Genomic DNA, 27,423 nt, shown 5'->3' with positions numbered 1-27,423 from the left:
CGGTGTACCATGACCCTGCCAGTACTGATCTGCCCACACACCCGGCGCACCATGACCCAATCAGTACTAACCTGCCTGTACACCTGCCGCACCATGACTCGACCAGTACTGAGTGGCCCATACACCCGGTGCACCATAAGACTTCCTTTAGGTGTAGGCTTTAGTACTTAGTGACCCATGACCCACCCTGACCTATAAGTGTCTGCTCCAGTTATGTACTGAGCTGTAGCAGGAGCTGACTCTCCGCTTCTTTCTGTTGGATTTTCCATCCCATCGCAGTAACTTTCGTTTCTGCCATTCCTCCTCATTTTTTTTTTCCATACAGGTGAAATGTTATAACAAACGCTGTCGAAACACTTCTGTCCAGGGATGCATGTCCCCCCCATCACTACTTGGTCTCTGGCTCTACAGCTGGTGAACCACAACTCCCAGCATACCCTGCCATTCACAACTGCAGAGACACAGCTTTCCTCGACCCCTTGCATCAACGGACAGAAGTGTCACCCTCTGTATTTGCCGTCCTGTTCTCGCTGAATTCCTGCAGTTTTTCTTGTTTGCTTCTGATGGGCAGTTTCCCTAAATTTGTCTAATTCAGGCAACCGTGTAGCTGCTGGAGGTGGTCCTCCTATGTAGCTGCTTCTGTGTGGCAGGAGCCCACCCGTTAACTGCCTCGTGTGGCCACCTCTATGTCCTGGGAGTTCCTCTGGATGGTCACCTTTGTACTGTAAGGGGGCTCCTCCTGGGTGGTCACTTCTGTAGGGTGGAGGAGTCTTCCCATGTGCCGGGGTCTTCCCTCTGTGGCGGGGTACTTCCTGGGGGTCCTCCTGGGTGGTTGCCTTTATAGGGCGGTGGAGTTTTCCAGTGTACCCTCCTCTGCACGGTGGCTCTTCCCATGTGCCCTCCTCTGTACGGTGGGGTGGGGGGTCTTCCCATGTGCCCTCCTCTGTACGGTGGGGGGTCTTCCCATGTGCCCTCCTCTGTACTGTTGGGGTGGGCGTCTTCCCATGTGCCCTCCTCTGTACGGTGGGGGGTCTTCCCATGTGCCCTCCTCTGTACTGTTGGGGTGGGCGTCTTCCCATGTGCCCTCCTCTGTACTGTTGGGGTGGGCGTCTTCCCATGTGCCCTCCTCTGTACTGTTGGGGTGGGCGTCTTCCCATGTGCCCTCCTCTGTACGGTGGAGGGTCTTCCCATGTGCCCTCCTCTGTACTGTTGGGGTGGGCGTCTTCCCATGTGCCCTCCTCTGTACGGTGGGGGGTCTTCCCATGTGCCCTCCTCTGTACTGTGGGGGTGGGCGTCTTCCCATGTGTCCTCCTCTGTGCGGCAGAGGGGTTTCCTCCTTGGTGGCCACCTCTGTAGGGCGGTGGAGTCTTCCTGTGTGCAAGCCTCTGTTTGGCTGTGCAGGTGGGGGAGAGGTCAGTCTCTGTATGGTGGAAGGGTCTTCCCATGTGCCCACCTCTGTACGGTTGGGGGTGTCTTGCATAGTGGGGCCTCTGCTCATCAGTTGTTAGCAGGGAGTAAACTGCAGGAATTCTGCCTCCAGACATAGTTTGATGATATTTTTTTTTTCTTTTAAGATCGCTATGGGATCGGTCAGTCGGGCAGAATACCGTCCTCCGTGAACGCCATGAGGGTGCTCAGCTCCAGCACAGACCTGGAAGCCGCCGTGGCCGATGCATTGGTAAGGTGAAGCGTCAGCGCTGCCAGTGTGTGTCCTCCCAGTGTCCAGTGACCTGCAGCATGTGGCTCCAAGCACCATCCCATGTGAACCCTTAGGGCAGAAGTCACAAGGAGACCTGTCGTTCTCACCCTGGGGAATCTTACTCCTGGGGTGGGGGGCGACATCCAATGTCGCACTTGTGGCTTCTGCCTTGTCGTGTCGCCCGTAGACCTGCAGATTTTAGCCGCCGATGCTCCTCGTGTCTTGTCCTCTGTCCATTCATCCACCCGAGGATCCAGCACCCGGGGACCTCATGTGTTGTGTCTCGTCTTCTCATCTCCATTTAACCCTTGATTTTCATCCTTCTAATAACATTCTTAATTTCTTGTTTAGCTGCTGGGAGACCCCAGGAATAAGGTACGGCCATTTTTGTTATGCTCAGTCTTGTTTCTGGACCAGAAGACTTGGACCCTCGGGGCTTGGGTTGTCTGTCATAGACCCTGTGTGTTATGGGCCATGTTCTGCCTCGGCCTGCTCCAGACAGCTGAGGGTCTGTTACAGTGCCGTCCTAGCAGACAGTTGCTGGATATGTGTATTGTGGGGTGCTGTATAGGTCTCCCACTGTAGTACAGCGGCTCTGTAGATGTTTGGTCCCCTGTGGGTTATAAGGGTTCTATATGGAAGATGCGACTCCAGGTGATGTAGATCTGGGATACGCTGTGGAAAATCTGTGCATGGAAATGTGAATGGTGTAAGAGGATCCTACACGTTTATTAGTCATGGGGGTCGTGTGAGCAGTTGAGACCTCCGTTTTCTGTATTCTTGGATCGCTGCAGTCAATGTGAATAGTGGGATTGCGGCTAATGTGTGTTTTTTTTTTTCTTGCAGAAAAAGCCGGTGAGGAGGCGCTATGAGCCGTATGGGATGTACTCTGACGATGATGCCAACAGCGATGCCTCCAGCGCCTGTTCAGAAAGGTCTTACGGCTCCAGAAATGGCGGGATCCCTCACTACTTGCGCCAAACTGAGGACGTGGCGGAGGTCCTGAACCATTGCGCCAGCTCCAACTGGTCCGAGAGGAAAGAGGGGCTGATCGGCCTGCAGAACCTACTGAAAAGTCAGCGGACACTGAGGTAGGGGATATAGCGCTTCCTGCGGGCAGATTCCCGCAAGCTCAGTATGGTGATGGCTCACTTCAGATATTCTGGTTTTGCAGCCGTGTGGAGCTGAAGAGGCTTTGTGAAATCTTCACTCGGATGTTTGCGGACCCCCACAGTAAGGTATGTGCCCCTCATATACTCACAGGGGAAGCTCAGAGACTGTAGATCAGACTGACGAGGTGACTGATGTCCTCCGTCTGTCCGTCCCTCCCCGGGCCGCTTTGTGTGCTGTGGCTTGCTGCATGATTTCTGTAGTGTCGTCGCAATGTGTCAGTGGATGCTGGTGACGTGAGGAAGGAATCTTCTTCTTGATGAGTTGTTTGGCCCGGTGTGTGCATGTACTCCAAGCGTTAAAAGGGTCCTCAGTCTTCTGAGAAACAACTCGCCTCTTGTGTCCCATTGATCCCCTGGGATCCGGTGGTTCTTCTCTTTTGTCAAACACCCCAGAAACCTTTGCATCGGATCAGCGGGGTACGAGGAGAAGAGCAATGCTTTCTGCTTCATAACGATTGCAGTAACTTGTATTTTTTAGAATTGGGGTGACCCCTTTATACTGCATGTCATCGAGCATATAACATTAAGCTAATATGGGGGGCTGTCACATGACCCCTCGCTCCTTGTAGAAACTAGGCCTGTGTCAGGGCTGCTGATTGGCTGGAAGGTATCATGTGACTGCAGGAGCACAGTAGACGATTATCGTATGTGATGGGGGGGGGGGGGGGGTTGGGGAAGACGTGTTCAGTGACTTAGCGCAGGGGGCGAGGGTCTCTGTACCTGGACATGTACTAATGTGTGCTCTGTTTTATTGCATGCTCTGCCGTGCTGTGGATCTCACCCCAGAGAGTAAGTGGCGTCATCTTGTCTCTTCTTCTCCATCTTTCTCCACACTTGTGTTTTCTCTTTGCAGATTTGGCAGCGAGGTTTTCCTGGAGTTTGGCTAAACCTTGGCTCCCGTTATATATCCAGACTCTTGACATCATAGATCCGCTACGTTATTGGGGGTAGTGGGAGATGTGTGGGGTCTGCTTATACCAATCATCAAAAACAAATGAGTCAGGCGCAGGGGGCACCTATCTGTGGCCTCTGTATGTGGGTTGGGCCACGGAGTCGCTAGTCTCTGCTGGTGTCTCCTCCTTGGCTATGGGTCGGGCGCATCCCCGATTCAGCCTGTGGTTTATGGTGTAAGTGATCCATTGCAGACAGAAGGACATAATGGGGGCAGCAGAACTACAGACACCAAGACATGAGCCGCTGTTATCATAGGCCCTGATTGTTGTCTGTAGGTGATGCTGTATCCCATGTTTTATCCTCCCCTGTGTCTCTGGATGTACACAGCTCCCATGCCTCCCGGTGATTGTATAGGACACACACATCACACTATATACGTATAGGGCACACCACATTATATATGTGTAGGGCTCATCACACTATACAGTCATATGAAAAAGTTTGGGCACCCCTATTAATCTTAATCATTTTTAGTTATCAAAATTTGGGTTTTTGCAACAGCTATTTGTTTGATATATCTAATAATCGTTGGACACAGTAATATTTCAGGATTGAAATGAGGTGTAATATGCATTTAAACTAAATTTAACAGGAGCAAAAGTATGGGTACCCTCATCATTTGCTTGATTTTGTTAAGGAGATTGCACTGGTCTTGGACGCGATGTTACATACTATTAGCCATTTTAAGGACTCCGCATTTATTTCACATAACTTGTCTAGTGAAAACTAAAGTTTGAGTGGGGTTTCTATTCAAACAAAGGTAGAAAATGCAAAGACTTAGCGCTCGCTAGCACCACCTAGGGGAAGGTATTCAGGGGAGCGCCTGGGCATTTTGTTTATGTGAACACAGCCAGTGGTTCTAAATTTCTTTTGCGTGCTTGCATCCAATAGTGTTGCATTTCCAGGGTCAAACCACCCAATAGTATTGCCCGCTTGTGTGCTTGCACGCCTTATGCAAAGTGCCTTATGATTTTCTATATAAGTGTTTCAATGCCAAAAATAAAGTAGTCTTGTTGTGAGCTAATCTTCAGTAAGGACATTGGGGCAGATTTACTTACCCGGTCCTGACGCGATCCAGCGGCGCGTGCTTAGTGGAGGATTCGGGTCTTCCGGCGATTCACTAAGGTAGTGCGCCCGATGTCCACCAGGTGTCGCTGCTGCCTGAAGTCCGTCGGAGTTCACTGGAGTTCACAATCCTACCCTGGGTGCAGGTCAAGCGACACAGTTTTTTTTTTTTTTTTTTTTTTTTCCCTGAATCCGTCGGGTTTTCTTACAGCCACATCCCCCCATTTCCGATCGCGTGCGCTAAAATCCCAGGGCAATTCAGGGCAAATTGGCGCAAACCGATAAAATTCGGGTAACCCGTTGGAAAAGCGCGCTTCGGGCCCTTAGTAAATGACCCCCATTGTGTCTATTCTGTGTTACTAAATCCATTCCAGCGCTGGAAACAAAGACTCATATGATTTGAAAATCACCTTGCAACGGGGACGGGTAAAAGCCTCGTGTATCCAAAGACCTTTGTGGTCATCTTTACAATTTGAATAGTTCTAACTACTTTTTACTGACTTACAGAAGCACTAAATTGGTTTGGTGACCTCATTGAGCTTTACACTGCACAGCCAGGTGTATCCAATCATGAGAAAAGGTATTTAAGGCTCCACTTGTAAGTTGTTCTCCTATTTGAATCTCCTCTGAGGAGCGGCATCATGGGCTCCTCGACTATCAAATGATCCGAAAACAAAGATTGTTCAACATTGTTCAGGGGAAGGATACAAAAAGTTGTCTCAGATTTAACCTGTCAGTTTCCTCCGTGAGGAACAGAGTAATGAAATGGTCAAAAATACCTTCATCCGCTCATTAAAAGCTACAGGAAGCGACTAGAGGCAAAAGGAGGATCTACTAAATATTCATGTCACTTTTCTGCCGAGGTGCCTATACTTTTGCACCTGTCAAATTTAGTTTTAATGGATATTGCACATTTTCTGTTAGTACAACCCTCATATAAACCTCATTTCAATCCTGAAATATTGCTGTGTCCATCACTTATTAGATATATCAAACTGAAATAGCTGTTGCAAAAACCCAAATTTTGATAACTAAAAATGATTACGTTTAATAGGGGTGCCCAAGCTTTTTCATATGACTGTATATGTATAGGGCATGTCACACTGTATATGCGCACGGGACGCGTCACACTGTATATGCGCACGGGACGCGTCACACTGTATATGCGCACGGGACGCGTCACGCTGTACAGGCGGTCCCCTACTTAAGGACACCTGACTTACAGACAACCCATAGTTACAGACAGACCCCTCTGACCTCTGGTGAAGCTTTCTGGATGCTTTACTATAGTCCCAGACTGCAATAATCAGCTGTAAAGTGTCTGTAATGAAGCTTTATTGATAATCCTTGGTCCCATTACAGCAAAAAAAATTTAAATTCAAATTGTCACTGAGGCCAAATTTTTTTTTGTCTGGATCTACAATTATAAAATATACAGTTTCGACTTACATACAAATTCAACTTAAGAACAAACCTCCAGACCCTATCTTGTATGTAACCCGGGGACTGTCTGTATATGTGTAGGGCACGTCTCACTATATGCGCACGGGACGCTTCACACTGTATACGCGTAGGGGGGGGGGGCGTCGCACTGTATACGCGTAGGGGGGGGGGCGTCACACTGTATACGCGTAGGGGGGGGGGGGCGTCACACTGTATACGCGTAGGGGGGGGGCGTCACACTGTATACGCGTAGGGGGGGGGGCGTCACACTGTATACGCGTAGGGGGGGGGGGGCGTCACACTGTATACGCGTAGGGGGGGGGGGCGTCACACTGTATACGCGTAGGGGGGGGGCGTCACACTGTATACGCGTAGGGGGGGGGCGTCACACTGTATACGCGTAGGGGGGGGGCGTCACACTGTATACGCGTAGGGGGGGGGCGTCACACTGTATACGCGTAGGGGGGGCGTCACACTGTATACGCGTAGGGGGGGACGTCACACTGTATACGCGTAGGGGGGGACGTCACACTGTATACGCGTAGGGGGGGGCGTCACACTGCATACGCGTGGGGGGGGGGGGCGTCACACTGCATACGCGTGGGGGGGGGGGGCGTCACACTGCATACGCGTGGGGGGGGGGGCGTCACACTGCATACGCGTGGGGGGGGGGCGCGTCACACTGCATACGCGTGGGGGGGGGGGCGCGTCACACTGCATACGCGTGAAGGGGGGGCGCGTCACACTGCATACGCGTGGGGGGGGGGCGCGTCACACTGCATACGCGTGGGGGGGGGGGGGGCGCGTCACACTGCATACGCGTGGGGGGGGGGGCGCGTCACACTGCATACGCGTGGGGGGGGGGGCGCGTCACACTGCATACGCGTAGGGCGCCCCCTGTGTACAGACCATGCAGCCGCTGTGGTCAGTACTAGGTGTATACAGATACATACATTGGGTGACTCTTATGATACATGTCCTCAGCCTTTGCCCCTGTGCTCGGTCTCTGCAGGTCCTGTAGTTTTGGGGTTTCCCTCTTCCTCTATCTCCTGTATTTGTGATAAGTGGCGCTGGTTTTTCTGTATATTTTTCTGCTTCTTTCTCACCCTGTCCTGTCGTCTCAGGTGTTCAGCATGTTCCTGGAGACGCTGGTGGATTTTGTCATCATTCACAAGGACGACCTCCAGGACTGGCTCTTCATATTACTCACACAGCTCCTGAAGAAGATGGGCGCCGACCTGCTGGGCTCTGTGCAGGCCAAAGTGCAGAAGGCCCTGGACGTGACCAGGTGGGTGACCTCTGGTGTAGCCACGCCCAGGCTATTCACCTTTGGGGGGAAGTTGGCCGCGGGACGCACTCAGGGCTACTAACTTTTGGGGGGAGGCTGGTTGAACTCAGGCTAGTGAGATTTGGAGGTGGGGGCAGGTCATGCTCAGGCTATTAACCTTTTGGGGGGAGGGGCGCAGGATGCATTCCTGCTGCTGACTTTGGGGAAGGTGGGGGGGGGGGTTTGCAGGTTGTACCCAGGCTAGTGCTGTTTGTGGGGTGGGGCGCAGGTCCAGGCTTTTATTGAGAACTTGTTGTTCTTCTGGTGTGATGGTAGAGACCTGGGAAGCCATCGTCGGCCTATAAAGTAAATGAGCTGTGCCCGGGCCGTCTGCCGGGCTGCGTGTGGAGGATTATGTCACTGCTGCAGCCTGTTAGCCCACAGAGGGCGCTAGAGCTGCAGCTATTACACAGGAGGAGCAGACTGGATGGAGAGGGGGGGGGTGTAAGCTGCTCCCCCACATCAATAAGTGAAGAACCTTGCAGGAAAGTATTACAATATACACTGAAGACGACTTATGTAACAAATCAGTGTTGTAGAGCTGCGGACCTTGATATCATCTGAGCAGGGACTGATCCTGTCCCTGCGCTTGGTCGCTGAGCACATTGCTCTGTAGTGTCCTCTCATATGTGCTGACGTCTTTGTGTTTTGCAGAGATTCGTTTCCATTCGATCAGCAGTTTAATATTCTGATGAGATTCATTGTGGATCAGACTCAGACTCCAAACCTGAAGGTGCGTCTGCTTTCCATGTCTGGTGTGAGTCCGTCTCCTGTTGCAGTCACCTGTGAGTCCCCGTTCTTCCTGTAGGTGAAGGTCGCCATCCTGAAGTACATTGAGTCGCTCGCACGGCAGATGGACCCCACAGACTTTGTGAACTCCAGTGAGACGCGGCTCGCCGTCTCTCGAATTATCACGTGGACGACAGAACCAAAGAGCTCAGATGTGAGAAAGGTGAGGGTGTGCCCCATGTGTGACCTCTGGTGTAGAGCGGCCTCATGCTGCCCCCTGTGTGTGACCTCTGGTGTAGAGCGGCCTCATGCTGCCCCCTGTGTGTGACCTCTGGTGTAGAGCGGCCTCATGCTGCCCCCTGTGTGTGACCTCTGGTGTAGAGCGGCCTCATGCTGCCCCCTGTGTGTGACCTCTGGTGTAGAGCGGCCTCATGCTGCCCCCTGTGTGTGACCTCTGGTGTAGAGCGGCCTCATGCTGCCCCCTGTGTGTGACCTCTGGTGTAGAGCGGCCTCATGCTGCCCCCTGTGTGTGACCTCTGGTTTAGAGCGGCCTCATGCTGCCCCTGTGTGTGACCTCTGGTGTAGAGCGGCCTCATGCTGCCCCTGTGTGTGACCTCTGGTGTAGAGCGGCCTCATGCTGCCCCTGTGTGTGACCTCTGGTGTAGAGCGGCCTCATGCTGCCCCCTGTGTGTGACCTCTGGTGTAGAGCGGCCTCATGCTGCCCCCTGTGTGTGACCTCTGGTGTAGAGCGGCCTCATGCTGCCCCCTGTGTGTGACCTCTGGTGTAGAGCGGCCTCATGCTGCCCCCTGTGTGTGACCTCTGGTGTAGAGCGGCCTCATGCTGCCCCTGTGTGTGTGACCTCTGGTGTAGAGCGGCCTCATGCTGCCCCCTGTGTGTGACCTCTGGTGTAGAGCGGCCTCATGCTGCCCCCTGTGTGTGACCTCTGGTGTAGAGCGGCCTCATGCTGCCCCCTGTGTGTGACCTCTGGTGTAGAGCGGCCTCATGCTGCCCCTGTGTGTGTGACCTCTGGTGTAGAGCGGCCTCATGCTGCCCCCTGTGTGTGACCTCTGGTGTAGAGCGGCCTCATGCTGCCCCCTGTGTGTGACCTCTGGTGTAGAGCGGCCTCATGCTGCCCCCTGTGTGTGACCTCTGGTGTAGAGCGGCCTCATGCTGCCCCCTGTGTGTGACCTCTGGTGTAGAGCGGCCTCATGCTGCCCCCTGTGTGTGACCTCTGGTGTAGAGCGGCCTCATGCTGCCCCCTGTATGTGACCTCTGGTGTAGAGCGGCCTCATGCTGCCCCCTGTGTGTGACCTCTGGTGTAGAGCGGCCTCATGCTGCCCCTGTGTGTGTGACCTCTGGTGTAGAGCGGCCTCATGCTGCCCCTGTGTGTGTGACCTCTGGTGTAGAGCGGCCTCAAGCTGCCCCCTGTGTGTGACCTCTGGTGTAGAGCGGCCTCATGCTGCCCACTGTGTGTAACTTCTGGTGTAGAGCGGCCTCATGCTGCCCCCTGTGTGTTACCTCTGGTGTAGAGCGGCCTCATGCTGCCCCCTGTGTGTGACCTCTGGTGTAGAGCGGCCTCATGCTGCCCCTGTGTGTGTGACCTCTGGTGTAGAGCGGTCTTATGCTGCCCCCTGTGTGTGACCTCTGGTGTGGAGCGGCCTCATGCTGCCCCCTGTGTGTGACCTCTGGTGTAGAGCGGCCTCATGCTGCCCCCTGTGTGTGACCTCTGGTGTAGAGCGGCCTCATGCTGCCCCCTGTGTGTGACCTCTGGTGTAGAGCGGCCTCATGCTGCCCCCTGTGTGTGACCTCCGGTGTAGAGCGGCCTCATGCTGCCCCTGTGTGTGTGACCTCTGACCTCTGGTGTAGAGCGGCCTCATGCTGCCCCTGTGTGTGTGACCTCTGGTGTACAGCGGCCTCATGCTGCCCCCTGTGTGTGACCTCCGATGTAGAGCGGCCTCATGCTGCCCCTGTGTGTGTGACCTCTGACCTCTGGTGTAGAGCGGCCTCATGCTGCCCCTGTGTGTGTGACCTCTGACCTCTGGTGTAGAGCGGCCTCATGCTGCCCCTGTGTGTGTGACCTCCGGTGTAGAGCGGCCTCTTGCTGCCCCTGTGTGTGTGACCTCTGGTGTAGAGCGGCCTCATGCTGCCCACTGTGTGTGACCTCTGGTGTAGAGCGGCCTCATGCTGCCCCCTGTGTGTGACCTCTGGTGTAGAGCGGCCTCATGCTGCCCCCTGTGTGTGACCTCTGGTGTAGAGCGGCCTCATGCTGCCCCCTGTGTGTGACCTCTGGTGTAGAGCAGCCTCATGCTGCCCCCTGTGTGTGACCTCTGGTGTAGAGCGGCCTCATGCTGCCCCCTGTGTGTGACCTCTGGTGTAGAGCGGCCTCATGCTGCCCCCTGTGTGTGACCTCTGGTGTAGAGCGGCCTCATGCTGCCCCCTGTGTGTGACCTCTGGTGTAGAGCGGCCTCATGCTGCCCCCTGTGTGTGACCTCTGGTGTAGAGCGGCCTCATGCTGCCCCCTGTGTGTGACCTCTGGTGTAGAACGGCCTCATGCTGCCCCCTGTGTGTGACCTCTGGTGTAGAGCAGCCTCATGCTGCCCACTGTGTGTGACCTCTGGTGTAGAGCGGCCTCATGCTGCCCCCTGTGTGTGACCTCCGATGTAGAGCGGCCTCATGCTGCCCCTGTGTGTGTGACCTCTGACCTCTGGTGTAGAGCGGCCTCATGCTGCCCCTGTGTGTGTGACCTGTGGTGTACAGCGGCCTCATGCTGCCCCCTGTGTGTGACCTCCGATGTAGAGCGGCCTCATGCTGCCCCTGTGTGTGTGACCTCTGACCTCTGGTGTAGAGCGGCCTCATGCTGCCCCTGTGTGTGTGACCTCTGGTGTAGAGCGGCCTCATGCTGCCCCCTGTGTGTGACCTCTGGTGTAGAGCGGCCTCATGCTGCCCCCTGTGTGTGACCTCCGATGTAGAGCGGCCTCATGCTGCCCCTGTGTGTGTGACCTCTGACCTCTGGTGTAGAGCGGCCTCATGCTGCCCCTGTGTGTGTGACCTGTGGTGTACAGCGGCCTCATGCTGCCCCCTGTGTGTGACCTCCGATGTAGAGCGGCCTCATGCTGCCCCTGTGTGTGTGACCTCTGACCTCTGGTGTAGAGCGGCCTCATGCTGCCCCCTGTGTGTGACCTCCGATGTAGAGCGGCCTCATGCTGCCCCTGTGTGTGTGACCTCTGACCTCTGGTGTAGAGCGGCCTCATGCTGCCCCTGTGTGTGTGACCTGTGGTGTACAGCGGCCTCATGCTGCCCCCTGTGTGTGACCTCCGATGTAGAGCGGCCTCATGCTGCCCCTGTGTGTGTGACCTCTGACCTCTGGTGTAGAGCGGCCTCATGCTGCCCCCTGTGTGTGACCTCTGGTGTAGAGCGGCCTCATGCTGCCCCCTGTGTGTGACCTCTGGTGTAGAGCGGCCTCATGCTGCCCCCTGTGTGTGACCTCTGGTGTAGAGCGGCCTCATGCTGCCCCCTGTGTGTGACCTCTGGTGTAGAGCGGCCTCATGCTGCCCCCTGTGTGTGACCTCTGGTTTAGAGCGGCCTCATGCTGCCCCCTGTGTGTGACCTCTGGTGTAGAGCGGCCTCATGCTGCCCCCTGTGTGTGACCTCTGGTGTAGAGCGGCCTCATGCTGCCCCCTGTGTGTGACCTCCGGTGTAGAGCGGCCTCATGCTGCCCCCTGTGTGTGACCTCCGGTGTAGAGCGGCCTCATGCTGCCCCCTGTGTGTGACCTCTGGTGTAGAGCGGCCTCATGCTGCCCCCTGTGTGTGACCTCTGGTGTAGAGCGGCCTCATGCTGCCCCCTGTGTGTGACCTCCGGTGTAGAGCGGCCTCATGCTGCCCCCTGTGTGTGACCTCTGGTGTAGAGCGGTCTTATGCTGCCCCCTGTGTGTGACCTCTGGTGTAGAGCGGCCTCGTGCTGCCCCCTGTGTGTGACCTCTGGTGTAGAGCGGCCTCATGCTGCCCCCTGTGTGTGACCTCTGGTGTAGAGCGGTCTTATGCTGCCCATGTGAGACGTTTGATAATGACTGGCTTGGAGATTGGGAGTAGTAGTCTGACCCTGTCCTTGTGTTCATGATCCTCCCACTTGTCCTTTCCTTCTCTGGGTGGTGGTGTCTTCAGGTGAAGGAGTGCGCAGGGTGGAGCGTCCAGCTGCTGTTCATGGAGACTGATGCAATGTTCTGAAGGATTCATTCTTCCTGGATTTCTCCTTTGACTTTTATATCTATCGGGGAGGGAGAGAGGGATCAGGTCCTAGACGTCGGCAGAGCTGAAGGGTCTCTCTCAGAATGTTTGCAGATCATTGGAGCGGCCTCCAGAGCTGCACTCACTGTTTCTGCATTGTGCACCTGGCGTATTATCTGGGGGTCAGGATGATCTCAGACCTCGCAATGTCCCTGGAGCTGCAGGTCCTTCTGGTTTTTCCCCTTTTGTCCTTTCATGTAAATGGTTAAATTGAGGGAATGGATCCCCTATGTCTGACAGTGCAGTTTTTCTTTTGTGAATTTGACCCAAAAATAGCTGCTTTGATGTCTGCAATGTGAGCCTGACCTAACAATGCTGCCCAACCCGTTCCTCAGGGATGACAGCAATATGTCAGGTTCTGCGGCCCAATGACTCCGGGGGCTTCCATGTCGTAAGGACCGGTCCGTGTGCACGTCACCCGCTGCCCTCAGTCTGTGGTGTCTTCAGGAGGTCAAGTCAGGCACTGGGACCTCCAGGCACCTTGTGTTACCCTGGAGGCGCTCATATACCACGGGCTGGGGATCGGCTCTCTGCTGGTTGTCGTTGGGTTGTAATGAAGATTGCCCCCTGCAGGTTCTGTGCTCTATTAGTTTGTAATCACTTCACTTGATCACAAAATCACTTGGCCAGGAACCTGCCGCCGGCAGATGCTCAATCACAAGCTCTGCTTTTGGTTGTCAGAATCCTGATCTGTTAACTAGATGGAGGTGTATGACTGCAGGGGCTGGGTGTAGCGGAGCGCGGGACTGCAGGGGCTGGGTGTAGCGGAGCGCACGACTGCAGGGGCTGGGTGTAGCGGAGCGCACGACTGCAGGGGCTGGGTGTAGCGGAGCGCACGACTGCAGGGGCTGGGTGTAGCGGAGCGCACGACTGCAGGGGCTGGGTGTAGCGGAGCGCACGACTGCAGGGGCTGGGTGTAGCGGAGCGCGGGACTGCAGGGGCTGGGTGTAGCGGAGCGCGGGACTGCAGGGGCTGGGTGTAGCGGAGCGCGGGACTGCAGGGGCTGGGTGTAGCGGAGCGCGGGACTGCAGGGGCTGGGTGTAGCGGAGCGCGGGACTGCAGGGGCTGGGTGTAGCGGAGCGCGGGACTGCAGGGGCTGGGTGTGGCGGAGCGCGGGACTGCAGGGGCTGGGTGTGGCGGAGCGCACGACTGCAGGGGCTGGGTGTGGCGGAGCGCACGACTGCAGGGGCTGGGTGTGGCGGAGCGCACGACTGCAGGGGCTGGGTGTGGCGGAGCGCACGACTGCAGGGGCTGGGTGTGGCGGAGCGCACGACTGCAGGGGCTGGGTGTGGCGGAGCGCACGACTGCAGGGGCTGGGTGTGGCGGAGCGCACGACTGCAGGGGCTGGGTGTGGCGGAGCGCACGACTGCAGGGGCTGGGTGTGGCGGAGCGCACGACTGCAGGGGCTGGGTGTGGCGGAGCGCACGACTGCAGGGGCTGGGTGTGGCGGAGCGCACGACTGCAGGGGCTGGGTGTGGCGGAGCGCACGACTGCAGGGGCTGGGTGTGGCGGAGCGCACGACTGCAGGGGCTGGGTGTGGCGGAGCGCACGACTGCAGGGGCTGGGTGTAGCGGAGCGCACGACTGCAGCGGCTGGGTGTAGCGGAGCGTCTCCTGTGATCTTCCTGCCTTGGTGTCGCTGGTTGTGGGAGTTTCTTTGGCTCGGGTTCTCCCTCGTCTGGTTATGTTAATCAGTTCCTGTTATCTGACCTTGTTCTGTTCCACGTCTCTCCGGTATTTTCTTGGGTCGCCGCCATCAGAACAGAATGATCCTGGCGTCTTCACTCTATTTCCAAAATAGTTGTGTTTGTTGTGAGGTGATAATGGAGGCTTTATGTAATAAAGATCCTCAGTCCGTTAATAACAATGGGCTTTAATGTTCTCCGGGCGACCCGCGATGCAGGAGCAGACGCGACACTTTTGCTTTGTGCCAGGGGGTGCAACGGGGACCAAAATCTTCAACTAATCTGCATGTCTGTGTGTTTCGTGCTTTACCTATGTATTTTGGGGGATTGTTCGTTGGGCTTGGCACTACTGCAGTAGAATTATGTGTCTAAATTTCTTCCCTCTGAATGGCGCCGCAGTATCCCCAGGCTCAGGCTCTGTGCACACCTGAGAGCGGCCCTGACAATGCGGGATACAAGGTAGAGCTGTCATGTCTGTGTGTGCAACCCACTGATCACACTGGCGGCTCACGGGATGTCATATATGTGTCACGTGTCACATCCGTGACAGAGGCTTCATGTTCAGAGGGAAGGAGGAGGCCAGAGCACTACACCACCATTACCCCCACACCCCTGTTGTACATACCCCGCCTCCTGCCCCCCACACCCTTGCTGTACATACCCCTCCTCCTGCCCCCCACACCCCTGCTGTACATACCCCTCCTCCTGCCCCCCACACCCCTGCTGTACATACCCCGCCTCCTGCCCCCCACACCCTTGCTGTACACACCCCTCCTCCTGCCCCCCACGCCCCTGCTGTACACACCCCTCCTCCTGCCCCCCACGCCCCTGCTGTACACACCCCGCCTCCTGCCCCCCACGCCCCTGCTGTACAATAACCCTCCTCCTGCCCCTTATTTCAGACCCTGTGTTACCAGGGCAGCGTAGGCTACATGTTTGTTCCTGCTCCATCACATTGCCCGGGTAATGATTAATGAGGGAATCCTAAAAATAGAACCTTTTGAAAGTACAGAACGTGTACAGCGGTGAAAATTCCCCGACAACTACCCCCCACAGACCAGGGCATGAAGGGTAACACTGTCTCCTCCTCCTTTTCTGCACTCGGGGGCCACACTGCCTCCTTCTCATCCTTCTCCTCTTTGCACTTGGGGGCCACACTGCCTCCTCATCCTCCTCCTCCTCTCTGCACTCGGGGGGGCCACACTGCCTCCTCATCCTCCTCCTCCTCTCTGCACCCGGGGGGGCCACACTGCCTCCTCATCCTCCTCCTCCTCTCTGCACCCGGGGGGCCACACTGCCTCCTCATCATCCTCCTCCTCCTCTCTGCACCCAGGGGGCCACACTGCCTCCTCATCCCCCTCCTCCTCTCTGCACTCGGGGGCCACACTGCCTCCTCATCCCCCTCCTCCTCTCTGCACTCGGGGGCCACACTGCCTCCTCATCCGCCTCCTCATCCTCCACCTCTCTGCATTCGGAGGGGCCACACTGCCTCCTCATCCTCCTCCTCTCTGCACTCGGGGGGGGGGGGGGGGGTGCACACTGCCTCCTCATCCTCCTCCTCTCTGCACTCGGGGGAGGGGGGGGGTGCACACTGCCTCCTCATCCTCCTCCTCTCTGCACTCGGGGGGGGGGTGGGGGTGCACACTGCCTCCTCATCCTCCTCCTCTCTGCACTCGGGGGGGGGGGGGGCACACTGCCTCCTCATCCTCCTCCTCTTCCTCCTCCTCCTCCTCTGTGCACCCGGGGGGGGGGGGGGGGGGGCACACTGCCTCTTCATCCTCCTCCTCCTCCTCTCTGCACCCGGGAGGGGCCACACTGCCTCCTCGTCCTCCTCCTCTCTGCACCCGGGGGGCCACACTGCCTCCTCATCATCCTCCTCCTCTCTGCACCCGGGGGGGGGGCCACACTGCCTCCTCCTCCTCTCTGCACTCGGGGGGGGGGGGGGGGGCACACTGCCTCATCCTCCTCTCTGCACTCGGGGGGGGCCACACTGCCTCCTCCTCCTCTCTGCACTCGGGGGGGGGGGGGGGCACACTGCCTCCTCATCCTCCTCCTCCTCTCTGCACCAGGGCATGAAGGGTAACACTGTCTCCTCCTCCTTTTCTGCACTCGGGGGCCACACTGCCTCCTCATCCTCCTCCTCTCTGCACTCGGGGGGGGGGGGGGGGGCCACATTGCCTCCTCATCCTCCACTTCCTCCTCCTCTTCCTCCTCCTCTCTGCACCCGGGGGGCCACACTGCCTCTTCATCCTCCTCCTCCTCTCTGCACCCGGGAGGGGCCACACTGCCTCCTCATCCTCCTCCTCTCTGCACCCGGGGGGGGGGGGGGGGGGTTGTTGCACACTGCCTCCTCCTCCTCCTCTCTGCACTCGGGGGGGGGGGGGGGCTCACTGCCTCATCATCCTCCTCTCTGCACTCGGAGGGGCCACACTGCCTCCTCCTCATCCTCCTCTCTGCACCCGGGGGGCCACACTGCCTCCTCCTCCTCTCTGCACTCGGGGGCCACACTGCCTACTCATCCTCTCTGCACTCGGGGGGGGGGGGGGGGGGGCACACTGCCTCCTCATCCTCCTCCTCCTCTCTGCACTCGGGGGGCCACATTGCCTCCTCATCCTCCTCCTCCTCTCTGCACTCGGGGGGCCACATTGCCTCCTCATCCTCCTCCTCCTCTCTGCACTCGGGGGGCCACATTGCCTCCTCATCCTCCTCCTCCTCTCTGCACTCGGGGGGCCACACTGCCTCCTCATCCTCCTCCTCCTCTCTGCACTCGGGGGGCCACACTGCCTCCTCATCCTCCTCCTCCTCTCTGCACTCGGGGGGCCACATTGCCTCCTCATCCTCCTCCTCCTCTCTGCACTCGGGGGGCCACATTGCCTCCTCATCCTCCTCCTCCTCTCTGCACTCGGGGGGCCACACTGCCTCCTCATCCTCCTCCTCCTCTCTGCACTCGGGGGGCCACACTGCCTCCTCATCCTCCTCCTCCTCTCTGCACTCGGGGGGCCACATTGCCTCCTCATCCTCCTCCTCCTCTCTGCACTCGGGGGGCCACATTGCCTCCTCATCCTCCTCCTCCTCCTCTCTGCACTCGGGGGGCCACATTGCCTCCTCATCCTCCTCCTCCGCTCTGCACTCGGGGGGCCACACTGCCTCCTCATCCTCCTCCTCTCTGCACTCGGGGGGGCACACTGCCTCCTCTTCCTCCTCCTCCTCTCTGCACTCGGGGGGGCCACACTGCCTCCTCATCCTCCTCCTCCTCTCTGCACTCGGGGGGGCCACACTGCCTCCTCATCATCCTCCTCCTCCTCCTCTCAGCACTCGGGGGGGCACACTGCCTCCTCATCCTCCTCCTCCTCCTCTCTGCACTCGGGGGGGCCACATTGCCTCCTCATCCATCTCCTCTAGTGAAAATGCTAGTGAAAGCGACTTATGGGACACTATGTGGGTCCTATGGATACCCCCCTCCCCCCCAATATACAACTACAGAAATAGTGATAAATGAAAAGCACAGACCCAGGGATGAGTTATGTGATGGCCACGCTGTGTCCCCTCCTGTAGACTCATGTTCACACTATAATCACTGCTGCATTATGAGGAGACACCAATAGAATATGATCCCTGCATGTAGCGGTCGCCCTGTGGCCCCTCGTCATCTCTCGTCTTCTTCCTCTGACTGTCACTTCTCTCGTTGCAGGCAGCGCAGATCGTCCTGATTTCTCTGTTTGAGCTAAACACCCCAGAGTTCACCATGTTACTGGGAGCATTGCCGAAAACGTTCCAGGACGGAGCAACCAAACTGCTGCACAACCATCTAAAGAACTCCAGCAACAGCAGCATGGTAAGGGTGGAGTACAGTGTGCAGTGCCTCCATAGCCGAGGATGAGGCCCATTGGTCTGTAGGTCGTCTGCAGTGCCGACAGGCAGCTAGGCCGCTAGGAACCGCTGCAACCCCTTCTGCCCAAGTTGTCTGTCTTATGTTTGCAATGTGATGTAGTAGTATAAGTTTAAGATTATTCTGGGTTGTGAACAATGAACCAAGCTTACTGCAAAATAGTACCAAAATCAATCTTACTACCCAACCCATCTTGCATAGACTCAGGATAGAACCATAATGAGACAGGCAGCTTTATTCTGCAGCAGATCTATCACAGTGTCTGATGCTGGAGGAATGATGTGACGTAGTAAGATTCCTCCATGCAGGTCACAGGGGAGATGCTGCTCATGGGTGACACCAGCACTGACTATAAATCTAGTGACAAATGACGTCTTTGATTAGAGGAGTCTCTCATTTTCTTATTTTCCTTGGTCCCCATGTCAGCCTCTTCCAGCCATGACTCGGCTTTGCAGATTTAGCGACACCAAAAGTGTTATTCTCCACATTAGCCGATGGTCCCAGTGCCCCAGTTGTTTGGGCCCCCCCCCCCCCCAATAGTAACTGCACCCCCATAGAGAACAAATACTTGTCTTATCCCCTTCTCTCCTCTTTGCACCTTCTCTTCTGTGGACAGATGCAGGAGCTCTGGCGTCGGCGACATGTGATAACATCATGAGTTAACCATTACCTTACCAGCTACGGCCGTGAACCTCGGCAGCCTTTGACCCGGTCACATGTCACCTACTCCACATCTCTGGCATAACCACACTACTATGAGATGGGGAACAGTCTAGTGCCACAGCTCCCACCACCAATGCCGGCCCTGCCATCTGGTACTCCCGAGACTATGTGGCTGGCATGCTTCACTCCTATATGTCAGGGTTAGGGACTGCGGGAGGGCTGCGTACACTCTATGATGTCCTGTTTGATCAGACATAATAATCTATTTTTGATTTTAGGGATCTCCGAGCAATACAATGGGACGGACCCCCTCCCGACATTCAAGCAGCCGATCAAGTCCCTTAACATCTCCGACCAATTGTTCTCACGGCGGCCTGTCCCCCAGGTAAGGATGGTTCCCCTTCACCCACTTCTGGAGATGTCATATCTGTAGGAGCAGTTTGTTGGGGTCACATATTAGGAAGGAGCTGCTATTCTCCCAAACTGCAGCTGTCATTGTCTTCTGAATGCAGCATGTGCATTGTCTGTGCCGGCTGCCATAAGGGAGAGATTGGGAGCTTGACATCTACAGCTCACCCTGTCCTCTGCTGCGGCCCAATGCCGCCTGTCATGTCACACTTTGATGTTGTGGGTCGATCTGTTGGGACTTTAAAGTTTGAGTATTTCTCGTCTACAGTTTGCTGGATTATGACACAGAAAACCTGAATTCTGATGAAATCTATAGCTCCCTCCGTGGAGTCACTGAAGCCATCGAGAAGTTCAGCTTCCGCAGCCAAGAAGATCTCAACGAACCGGTGAAGAGAGATCCCAGGAAAGATGGAGACCTGGTAAGACCTTGGCAGTGATGAACAGGACATCACATGGGGAATGGGGACGCTGGAGACACATTTAGCCATGTTAGACTTGTTTTCCTTGCTACATCAAGTTGTATAATCACAATGTCTGTACCAACATTGGCCCAAATCATTAATAACATTGGCGCAGATTATTGCTCTGTTTTGTCTCTATCAACATTGTCAGAAACCCCATAACTTTGTGGTCTCCATGTATGACAATGATGTTTGCAGGGTATACATAGTAATCTATGTGACCCTACAGGAGCTGACCCCACTGCAGGATCTGAATGTTCTGCTTGGACCCGCTGTGATCCATATGATTTTCTTTTTTCCCTTCCGCTCAAGATCTCTCGAGAAGCAGGAATGGCGTCTCCAGTCAGTGACCTTCGTGGGGGATCTGACATGGTGGAAGGAGGGCGGATGGCGCTAGATAACAAAACCTCATTACTGAACACTCAGCCACCTCGAGCATTTACAGGACCACGCGGGCGAGACTATAGCCCCTACCCCTACTCCGACTCCATCAACAGCTACGACAAGACCGCCCTGAAGGAGGCCGTGTTCGATGACGACATGGACCAGCTGCGCGATGGTTTGTTGGCTTCAGCATTTTGCTGCGTGCAGTTGTTTCTCTCTGATCGCTCTTCGCTGATGCTTTCCATTCTCTCCTTGCAGTTCCCATCGATCACTCAGACCTGGTCGCCGATCTATTGAAAGAGCTGTCCAATCATAACGAGCGAGTGGAGGAGCGGAAAGGAGCGCTGTGCGAGCTGCTGAAGATCACACGGGAGGACAACCTCGGCGTCTGGGAAGAGCATTTCAAGACCATCCTTCTCCTCCTCCTGGAGACCCTCGGAGACAAAGACGTAAGAACCCTAGAGAATGATTTGTGTATTGTCTGGAGGGTGCTGCTCCAAGTCTCCACAGCTTCCAATAGACTTTCTGCTTTCCTTTTTTTTGTCAGTGAATGTAAAGTTTGAAAGCAACGGTGGCACTGGTATAAATACTACGTAACTTTTACTTAATAATAAGATCAAGTGCTTCACAGAACACAAATATCTCAGCGGATAGATGGCAACTGTTACTGCCACAGTGGTGGGCACATCGGATAGATACAACAATAGCAACAAGGCTATTGGTATTAAAGTGTAGGGTAATGTAGATAAATATAAGTAGGAACAATCTCACCCATTCAGCAATACTGGGGAATAGTTTATTCAGATCAGGGGAGGATGTTCAGTCTTGTCAGCCATCAGTCCATGAGAGGCAATATATAACCGGCCTAGTCAATCCCTACGGGCTAGCCTTGCCCTGACAATCCCCACTGTCCACAGATCGTCCTATAGTGACTGACCCTACACTTCAGAAATAATTGTGCACCGCTAGCAGCATAGGCCTGTCGCATCAGAGATGGTTAGGACCACTGCCAGCTATCTTGACACCAGGACACTGCTTCCATGCCACTAGTGTACAGTGTACCTGGATTTATGTAGATATGCAGTTATATTCTTTCAGCTCCTGATTAATCCAACTATATCATGGAAGAAACGTGTTGGGCAATTTTTTGGGAGTCTGTGGGGGTTGTTCTCCTCTCGCTCTTTCCCTTCCTCCTCTTCCTTCCTCCTCTTCTCGCTCTGTCCCTTCCTCCTCTTCTCGCTCTGTCCCTTCCTCCTCTTCTCGCTCTGTCCCTTCCTCCTCTTCTCGCTCTGTCCCTTTCTCCTCTTCTCGCTCTGTCCCTTCCTCCTCTTCTCGCTCTTTCCCTTCCTCCTCTTCCTTCCTCCTCTTCTTCCTTCTCCTCTCGCTCTTTCCCTTCCTCCTCTTCCTTCCTCCTCTTCTTCCTTCTCCTCTCGCTCTGTCCCTTCCTCCTCTTCCTTCCTCCTCTTCTCGCTCTGTCCCTTCCTCCTCTTCCTTCCTCCTCTTCTTCCTTCTCATGCATCTTCTCCTTCCAGCATGCGATCCGAGCGTTGGCATTAAGAGTTCTTAGGGAAATCCTGAGGAACCAGCCAGCGAGGTTCAAGAACTACGCGGAGCTGACGATCATGAAGACCTTGGAGGCGCATAAGGATTCTCACAAAGAGGTAAATGTTTAGTATCAGAGGAGGAGAGGCCCGAGCACACAGAAACCTCAGTCACAGGACAAGGTGCAGCCCTGGTGTCCTGGAATATCAGCAGCTCCAGGTACATACATCACAGCTGCTTCTCCCCTGCTCCCTCCCTCCCCCCCCTCTGCTTGTTGTAGTTTGTACCCCCCATACATCACAGCTGCTTCTCCCCTGCTCCCTCCCTCCCCCCCCTCTGCTTGTTGTAGTTTGTACCCCCCATACATCACAGCTGCTTCTCCCCTGCTCCCTCCCTCCCCCTCAGCTTGTTGTAGTTTGTACCCCCCATACATCACAGCTGCTTCTCCCCTGCTCCCTCCCTCCCCCCCTCTGCTTGTTGTAGTTTGTACCCCCCATACATCACAGCTGCTTCTCCCCTGCTCCCTCCTCCCCCTCAGCTTGTTGTAGTTTGTACCCCCCAATACATCACCGCTGCTTCTCCCCTGCTCCCTCCCTCTCCCCCTCTGCTTGTTGTAGTTTGTACCCCCCATACATCACAGCTGCTTCTCCCCTGCTCCCTCCCCCTCTGGCTCGGCTCGGGCTCCTCTCTTGCCGGTGAACAGTCGGAGGATTGTTAGATTTGCTGATAAGGTTCCAGGAGACATTGTGTTCTCTGCGCTCCTGACTCTGTGCCATCCGGGGCTGTGCAGGATCTGTAAGGAAGGGATTTATCATGGAAGACGCTTATCCCTGCTCCGCCATAGACTCCAGAGACCTATGGGGCTTGTAGGACCACATCCCGGACAACTGAGCGCCAATGTCTCATAGAGGAGCCGGAGGGTCATACATGTCATTACTGATCAACCCCTGTGACCTTCACCCTCATCCTACAAGGTCTGAAAATAAGGGATGTGGCTGCATCTCCGAGTAGTGACTGAGCCCTCACTGAACCCCTGGGGGGTGTATACAATGTGTGTATGGGGGGGGGGGATGTATACAATGTGTGTATGGGGGGGGAGGTGTATACAATGTGTGTATGTGGGGGGGGGGGAGGTGTATACAATGTGTGTATGGGGGGGGGAGGTGTCATGTTTGCGCTCGCGTGTTTCTTGTGACCGTCAGACGTTACATTTTTTATGACTTTTCTTCTGAAAGTTTATAAAACAGGTTTTTACTTTGTTTGTTCAGTAAACATCGGCTATAAAACGGTGTCTGGTTGTGGAGCCGTGTGCACTGCGGGGGTTAATATTTACAGGGATCTTCCTGTGCACTCGGCCACCGTGACCAATGAGCTAGGAGCAGGGCACAATGGGGGTAGTAGTCCTGTCCCTAGCAGCCGGGTCCTCGCCTTGTGCCAGGGTGGGGGGTGTTGAAATGTGGTGTATCAGGCTCGCCTCGCGCTCCGGGGGCTGGCCTTTTGGTTCCTGCCCTGGGGGGGTCCCGGGCTCGCAGCCTTAGGCCGTTTACTTGTCTTGGATCCTAAACTGCAGCTTCAGTAACCACGAAACCTTTAAAGGGATTGTCCCTGAGTGCGGCTCTGTAGAGGGAGGAGCTCTTCTGGGCTCCGCGGCCGCAGTCACATGCTGCTAAACCTTATACTGTACAGATACATTGTAACAGATCCCCAGCGCAGGAGAGATCTATGTGCTGCTACATTGTTACAAGGTTGTCAGACTGCTTGTTCTGTGTGTTTCAGGTTGTCAGAGCAGCAGAAGAAGCCGCCTCCACCCTGGCCAGCTCCATCCACCCGGAGCAGTGCATCAAGGTCCTGTGTCCCATCATCCAGACGGCCGACTACCCCATCAACCTGGCCGCCATCAAGATGCAGACCAAGGTCATTGAGCGCATCTCCAAGGAGTCTCTGCACCAGATCCTGCAGGACATCATCCCCGGCTTATTACAGGTGCGCTGCCCCCTAGTGTCATGGTGGTCTCTGCTCTCACATCCACCCGGTTTTTACTCTGCTTCGCTCTGTTCTCTCTGCAGGGCTATGACAATACGGAGAGCAGCGTCCGAAAAGCGAGTGTCTTCTGTCTTGTAGCCATTTACTCTGTGATTGGAGAAGAACTCAAACCTTATCTAGCACAGCTGACGGGTAGTAAGGTAAGAGTGTCGCCGACTCCCTGCATCACTTGCACCGCTCCCTCTACGCAGCAGCTGTGACCTCTGACTGATCTGGATTGGGCAAATCTGGTTGATATGCAGAACTTCCTTTTCTCGTTCTGTTACATAAGGTGCCCATCCCCTGGGAGCAGTGACAGGTGGGGGGGGGTCGCCGTCCATCCCCTGGGAGCAGTGACAGGTGGGGGGGTCGCCGTCCATCCCCTGGGAGCAGTGACGGGGGGAGGGGGGCGCAGTCCATCCCCTGGGAGCAGTGACGGGGGGAGGGGGTCGCCGTCCATCCCCTGGGAGCAGTGACGGGGGGAGGGGTCGCAGTCCATCCCCTGGGAGCAGTGACAGGTGGGGGGGGCGCAGTCCATCCCCTGGGAGCAGTGACGGGGGGAGGGGGTCGCCGTCCATCCCCTGGGAGCAGTGACGGGGGGAGGGGGGCGCAGTCCATCCCCTGGGAGCAGTGACGGGTGGGGGGATCGCGTCCATCCCCTCCGAGCAGTCATTTGGGGCAGGGGGGGGGCGCTACCCCTTACTTTAGTAAGCCCATCCCACACCTCAGTGGTAACACAGGGGGGTGCATCCTGCTCAGTTATGGGGGGGGGGGGGTTACATGGGGTGTTTCTGTTGGGGGAGCATGTGGGGTGTTTAGGGGTGATCTCCCACTGTTATGAATTATCTTTCCTTCTGCAGATGAAGCTTCTGAACTTGTACATAAAGAGGGCTCAGACCACGAACAGTAACAGCAGCTCGTCCTCCGACGTCTCCACGCACAGTTAGTGTCCGGGTCGTGTCCTGAACGGCTTCTAGACGAGAGAGAAAGCGCCAGACGCAGGACGTGTCCGCCGGCCGCGCTGAACACTAATACAACTGACGACTTCACCACTGGAGGCGCCGGCGAGGCTCCAGGGCTCCAGCGCTGAAGGGGTTTTATTAGTCCACAAAATGGCGTTTATTTTCTTCATTTGTTGAAATTTCCTAAAACACAAACTGCCCCAAACCGGAGGCAGCGGAGGAGGCCGCCATCGCCGCTCCGCGCAGACTCATTGCAATCAGTATTTTATTTAACTAAAATGTCTGTGAATTATCTTTTTCCCTCTCATTTCTTGAACTGAATGTAGAGATTTCTGACCCGGTGAGATGATTGGCGTCCGGTGTCGGACCGCGCGGCGCCGCTGGTTTGGCTTTTCTCTTCCTGTAACTTTTTCTTTTTTTGTTTTCTAACTTTTTGTTGCTGTTTTATTTTGTAAATATTCAGCGCGATCCTTTTACTGCTGCGGGTGATGTCCCCCGGGGGGCGCTGGTGATGTGGAGAAACCGTATTTATGCCCCCGTTATCCTTCCCACAATCCTCGGCGTCAAGCGCGTCCAGTTGAGGAGCCGCCATTTTAGTGCAACCTCCGAGCTTTTAAACATGATTTTCTTTTTTACTCCCATGGGCTGGGGGGCGATCGCCGCGGACCCCTCGCAAGGGTTTTACGTCATGGACCTTCAGCTGTGAGAGGCGCGTCCTGGCGCAAGTCTCTGAGTTGTTGTTTTTTTAAGTCTTTGTCTTCTCCATCGCCACAACGACGCTGCTCCTAGGCCACGGTTCTGTCTGATCACGTGTCAGTGGTTTCCATAAGGTCCTGGAATCGGATGGAGGCTTCTCCCCAGTCACAGGTTCAGCCTCTCCCTCCTGTGGTCCGGCCGCCATCTTGTTGCCTCCACAAGGGGATTGTTGCGTCTTTGTCACTTTGATTTATTTATGAGATATTTAATCACCGTGTAAATAGAAGGCTCCATATTTCCTGGCCCTCCTGCGGGGGGCGCTGTATGTACCCCAGGTCTCGGGGGCCTCGGCTGCGGCTTCTCTGTTCTTGTCGATCTAATGACTAAACGATTCTTTACGGATCTTTTTCTCTTCTGGCCTCTTGTCTTTCTTGCAGCTGATGCGGCTTCTCGGTTGTTGCGGCCTCCGGCCTGTGGGGGCAGCGCTGGTTGGAGCCGCTGCGCTTTATGATTGATGGATTGAAGCAGCGCCGTCCCGTACTAGCGGCTGGTGTCTCGGCTCTCGCTCGGGACGTTGCCGTCTCGTCTGACCCCCAGCTCCATGATCACTCATCACAACCTGCAGATCCTGTGCAGACGCCCCCGGGAGGAGCACAGGGGGTTAATGTGCATGGATTATCTTTGTATTTATATCCGGATCGTTCACCTCCCGTGTATCATGACAATTGTACAGAACTTTCTTTTCCTCCCCTGTTTTTTTCTTCTTTCTTTTTGTTGCATTATCCTGGATGTGATAGAATTTGCTATAAAAGAAAACAAGAAGAAAAGAAAAAAAAATCCTGAGTTTGCTTTAGAATAAATTCAATTTATGTTTAGGTGGTGACGTTTTTCTTTCTCCGCCGGTGCCATTAAGGAAGGGGAGGAGAATCACACTGTCCTCCCAGCAGGCACAGGTTATGTGATGGTGTGCTGAGATATCATGGGATTGATGGTAAACAACAATGGAAGCGACAGAAGATTTAATCTAAAATTCTAAATGGTGAGAACCCAAAAGGAGGTATAAGTTTAGAAGGAAATGTGGTGCCAGGAAGCACACGGCATGTTATAGAGCAGGAGGAGCTGAGCAGGTGGTACACAGTGTCCGATCTGCAGGCAGCATGTTATAGAGCAGGAGGAGCTGAGTAGATTGTACATAGTGTCCTATCTGCAGGCAGCATGTTGTAGAGCAGGAGGAGCTGAGCAGGTGGTACGCAGTGTCCTGTCTGCAGGCAGCATGTTATAGAGCAGGAGGAGCTGAGCAGAGTGTCCATAGTGTCCTATCTGCAGGCAGCATGTAATAGAGCAGGAAGCGCTGAGCAGATTGTATATAGTGTCCTATCTGCAGGCAGCATGTTATAGAGCAGGAGGAGCTGAGCAGATTATATATAGTGTCCTATCTGCAGGCAGCATGTTATAGAGCAGGAGGAGCTGTGTAGATTGTATATAGTGTCCTATCTGCAGGCAGCATGTTATAGAGCAGGAGGAGCTGAGCAGATTGTATATAGTGTCCTATCTGCAGGCAGCATGTTATAGAGCAGGAGGAGCTGTGTAGATTGTATATAGTGTCCTCTGGTGATCTGATGGATGAATCTGGGTTTAATGGATCACAGGAGAACATTCCCGGGGTGCAGAGGAGGAGGATAATGAGGTTTTATTTTAGCTTCTTGATTCAGTAAATGGAAATCTTGATTCCTCCTTATGTCGGGGGCAGTAGTCACATTGTGTATATAATAGTCCAGGGTCGCAGGGTTATACTTCCAGGAGGTGACCTAGACCCCAACAACGAAGCAACAACAGAGCACCACAGCCCCAACACCACCCGGAGTAATACCCCAGACCATGGCTGGCGCCACTCCCCACAGGTCCCTGCTGGTCCGATCATATGACTTTCTACCAGGGACAATGGCTGAAGGCAGGTTTATTTTTTTTATGACCCCTATACAATCAGAATTACAACCTGTGTTATGTATCAGATGTATGATATATATGTATTACATGT

The 27,423-nt window shown here is 55.2% G+C and overlaps 1 protein-coding gene across 1 annotated transcript in view; it reads left to right on the top strand.

Moving 5' to 3' along the window:
• CLASP1 (cytoplasmic linker associated protein 1) overlaps nt 1-26,260 on the top strand; it is a 93,742-nt gene extending 67,482 nt beyond the window's left edge. Inside the window, exons 25-40 of the mRNA XM_072122058.1 lie at nt 1,575-1,678; nt 2,051-2,074; nt 2,546-2,790; nt 2,874-2,937; nt 7,458-7,621; nt 8,315-8,393; nt 8,469-8,612; nt 18,050-18,193; nt 19,189-19,295; nt 19,587-19,737; nt 20,092-20,338; nt 20,422-20,612; nt 21,696-21,824; nt 23,482-23,688; nt 23,772-23,888; nt 24,588-26,260. Of these exons, the coding sequence (XP_071978159.1) occupies nt 1,575-1,678; nt 2,051-2,074; nt 2,546-2,790; nt 2,874-2,937; nt 7,458-7,621; nt 8,315-8,393; nt 8,469-8,612; nt 18,050-18,193; nt 19,189-19,295; nt 19,587-19,737; nt 20,092-20,338; nt 20,422-20,612; nt 21,696-21,824; nt 23,482-23,688; nt 23,772-23,888; nt 24,588-24,674 (2,204 nt within the window). The 3' untranslated portion in view covers nt 24,675-26,260. The remainder of the gene's footprint in view (nt 1-1,574; nt 1,679-2,050; nt 2,075-2,545; nt 2,791-2,873; nt 2,938-7,457; nt 7,622-8,314; nt 8,394-8,468; nt 8,613-18,049; nt 18,194-19,188; nt 19,296-19,586; nt 19,738-20,091; nt 20,339-20,421; nt 20,613-21,695; nt 21,825-23,481; nt 23,689-23,771; nt 23,889-24,587) is intronic.
• Nucleotides 26,261-27,423: the final 1,163 nt, after the last annotated feature.

This window comes from Engystomops pustulosus, chromosome 8 (assembly GCF_040894005.1).
Source record: "Engystomops pustulosus chromosome 8, aEngPut4.maternal, whole genome shotgun sequence".
Taxonomy (NCBI): domain Eukaryota; kingdom Metazoa; phylum Chordata; class Amphibia; order Anura; family Leptodactylidae; genus Engystomops; species Engystomops pustulosus.
The sequence above is the reverse complement of the archived record's forward strand: the minus strand, read 5'-3'. Positions and strand labels throughout refer to the sequence as shown.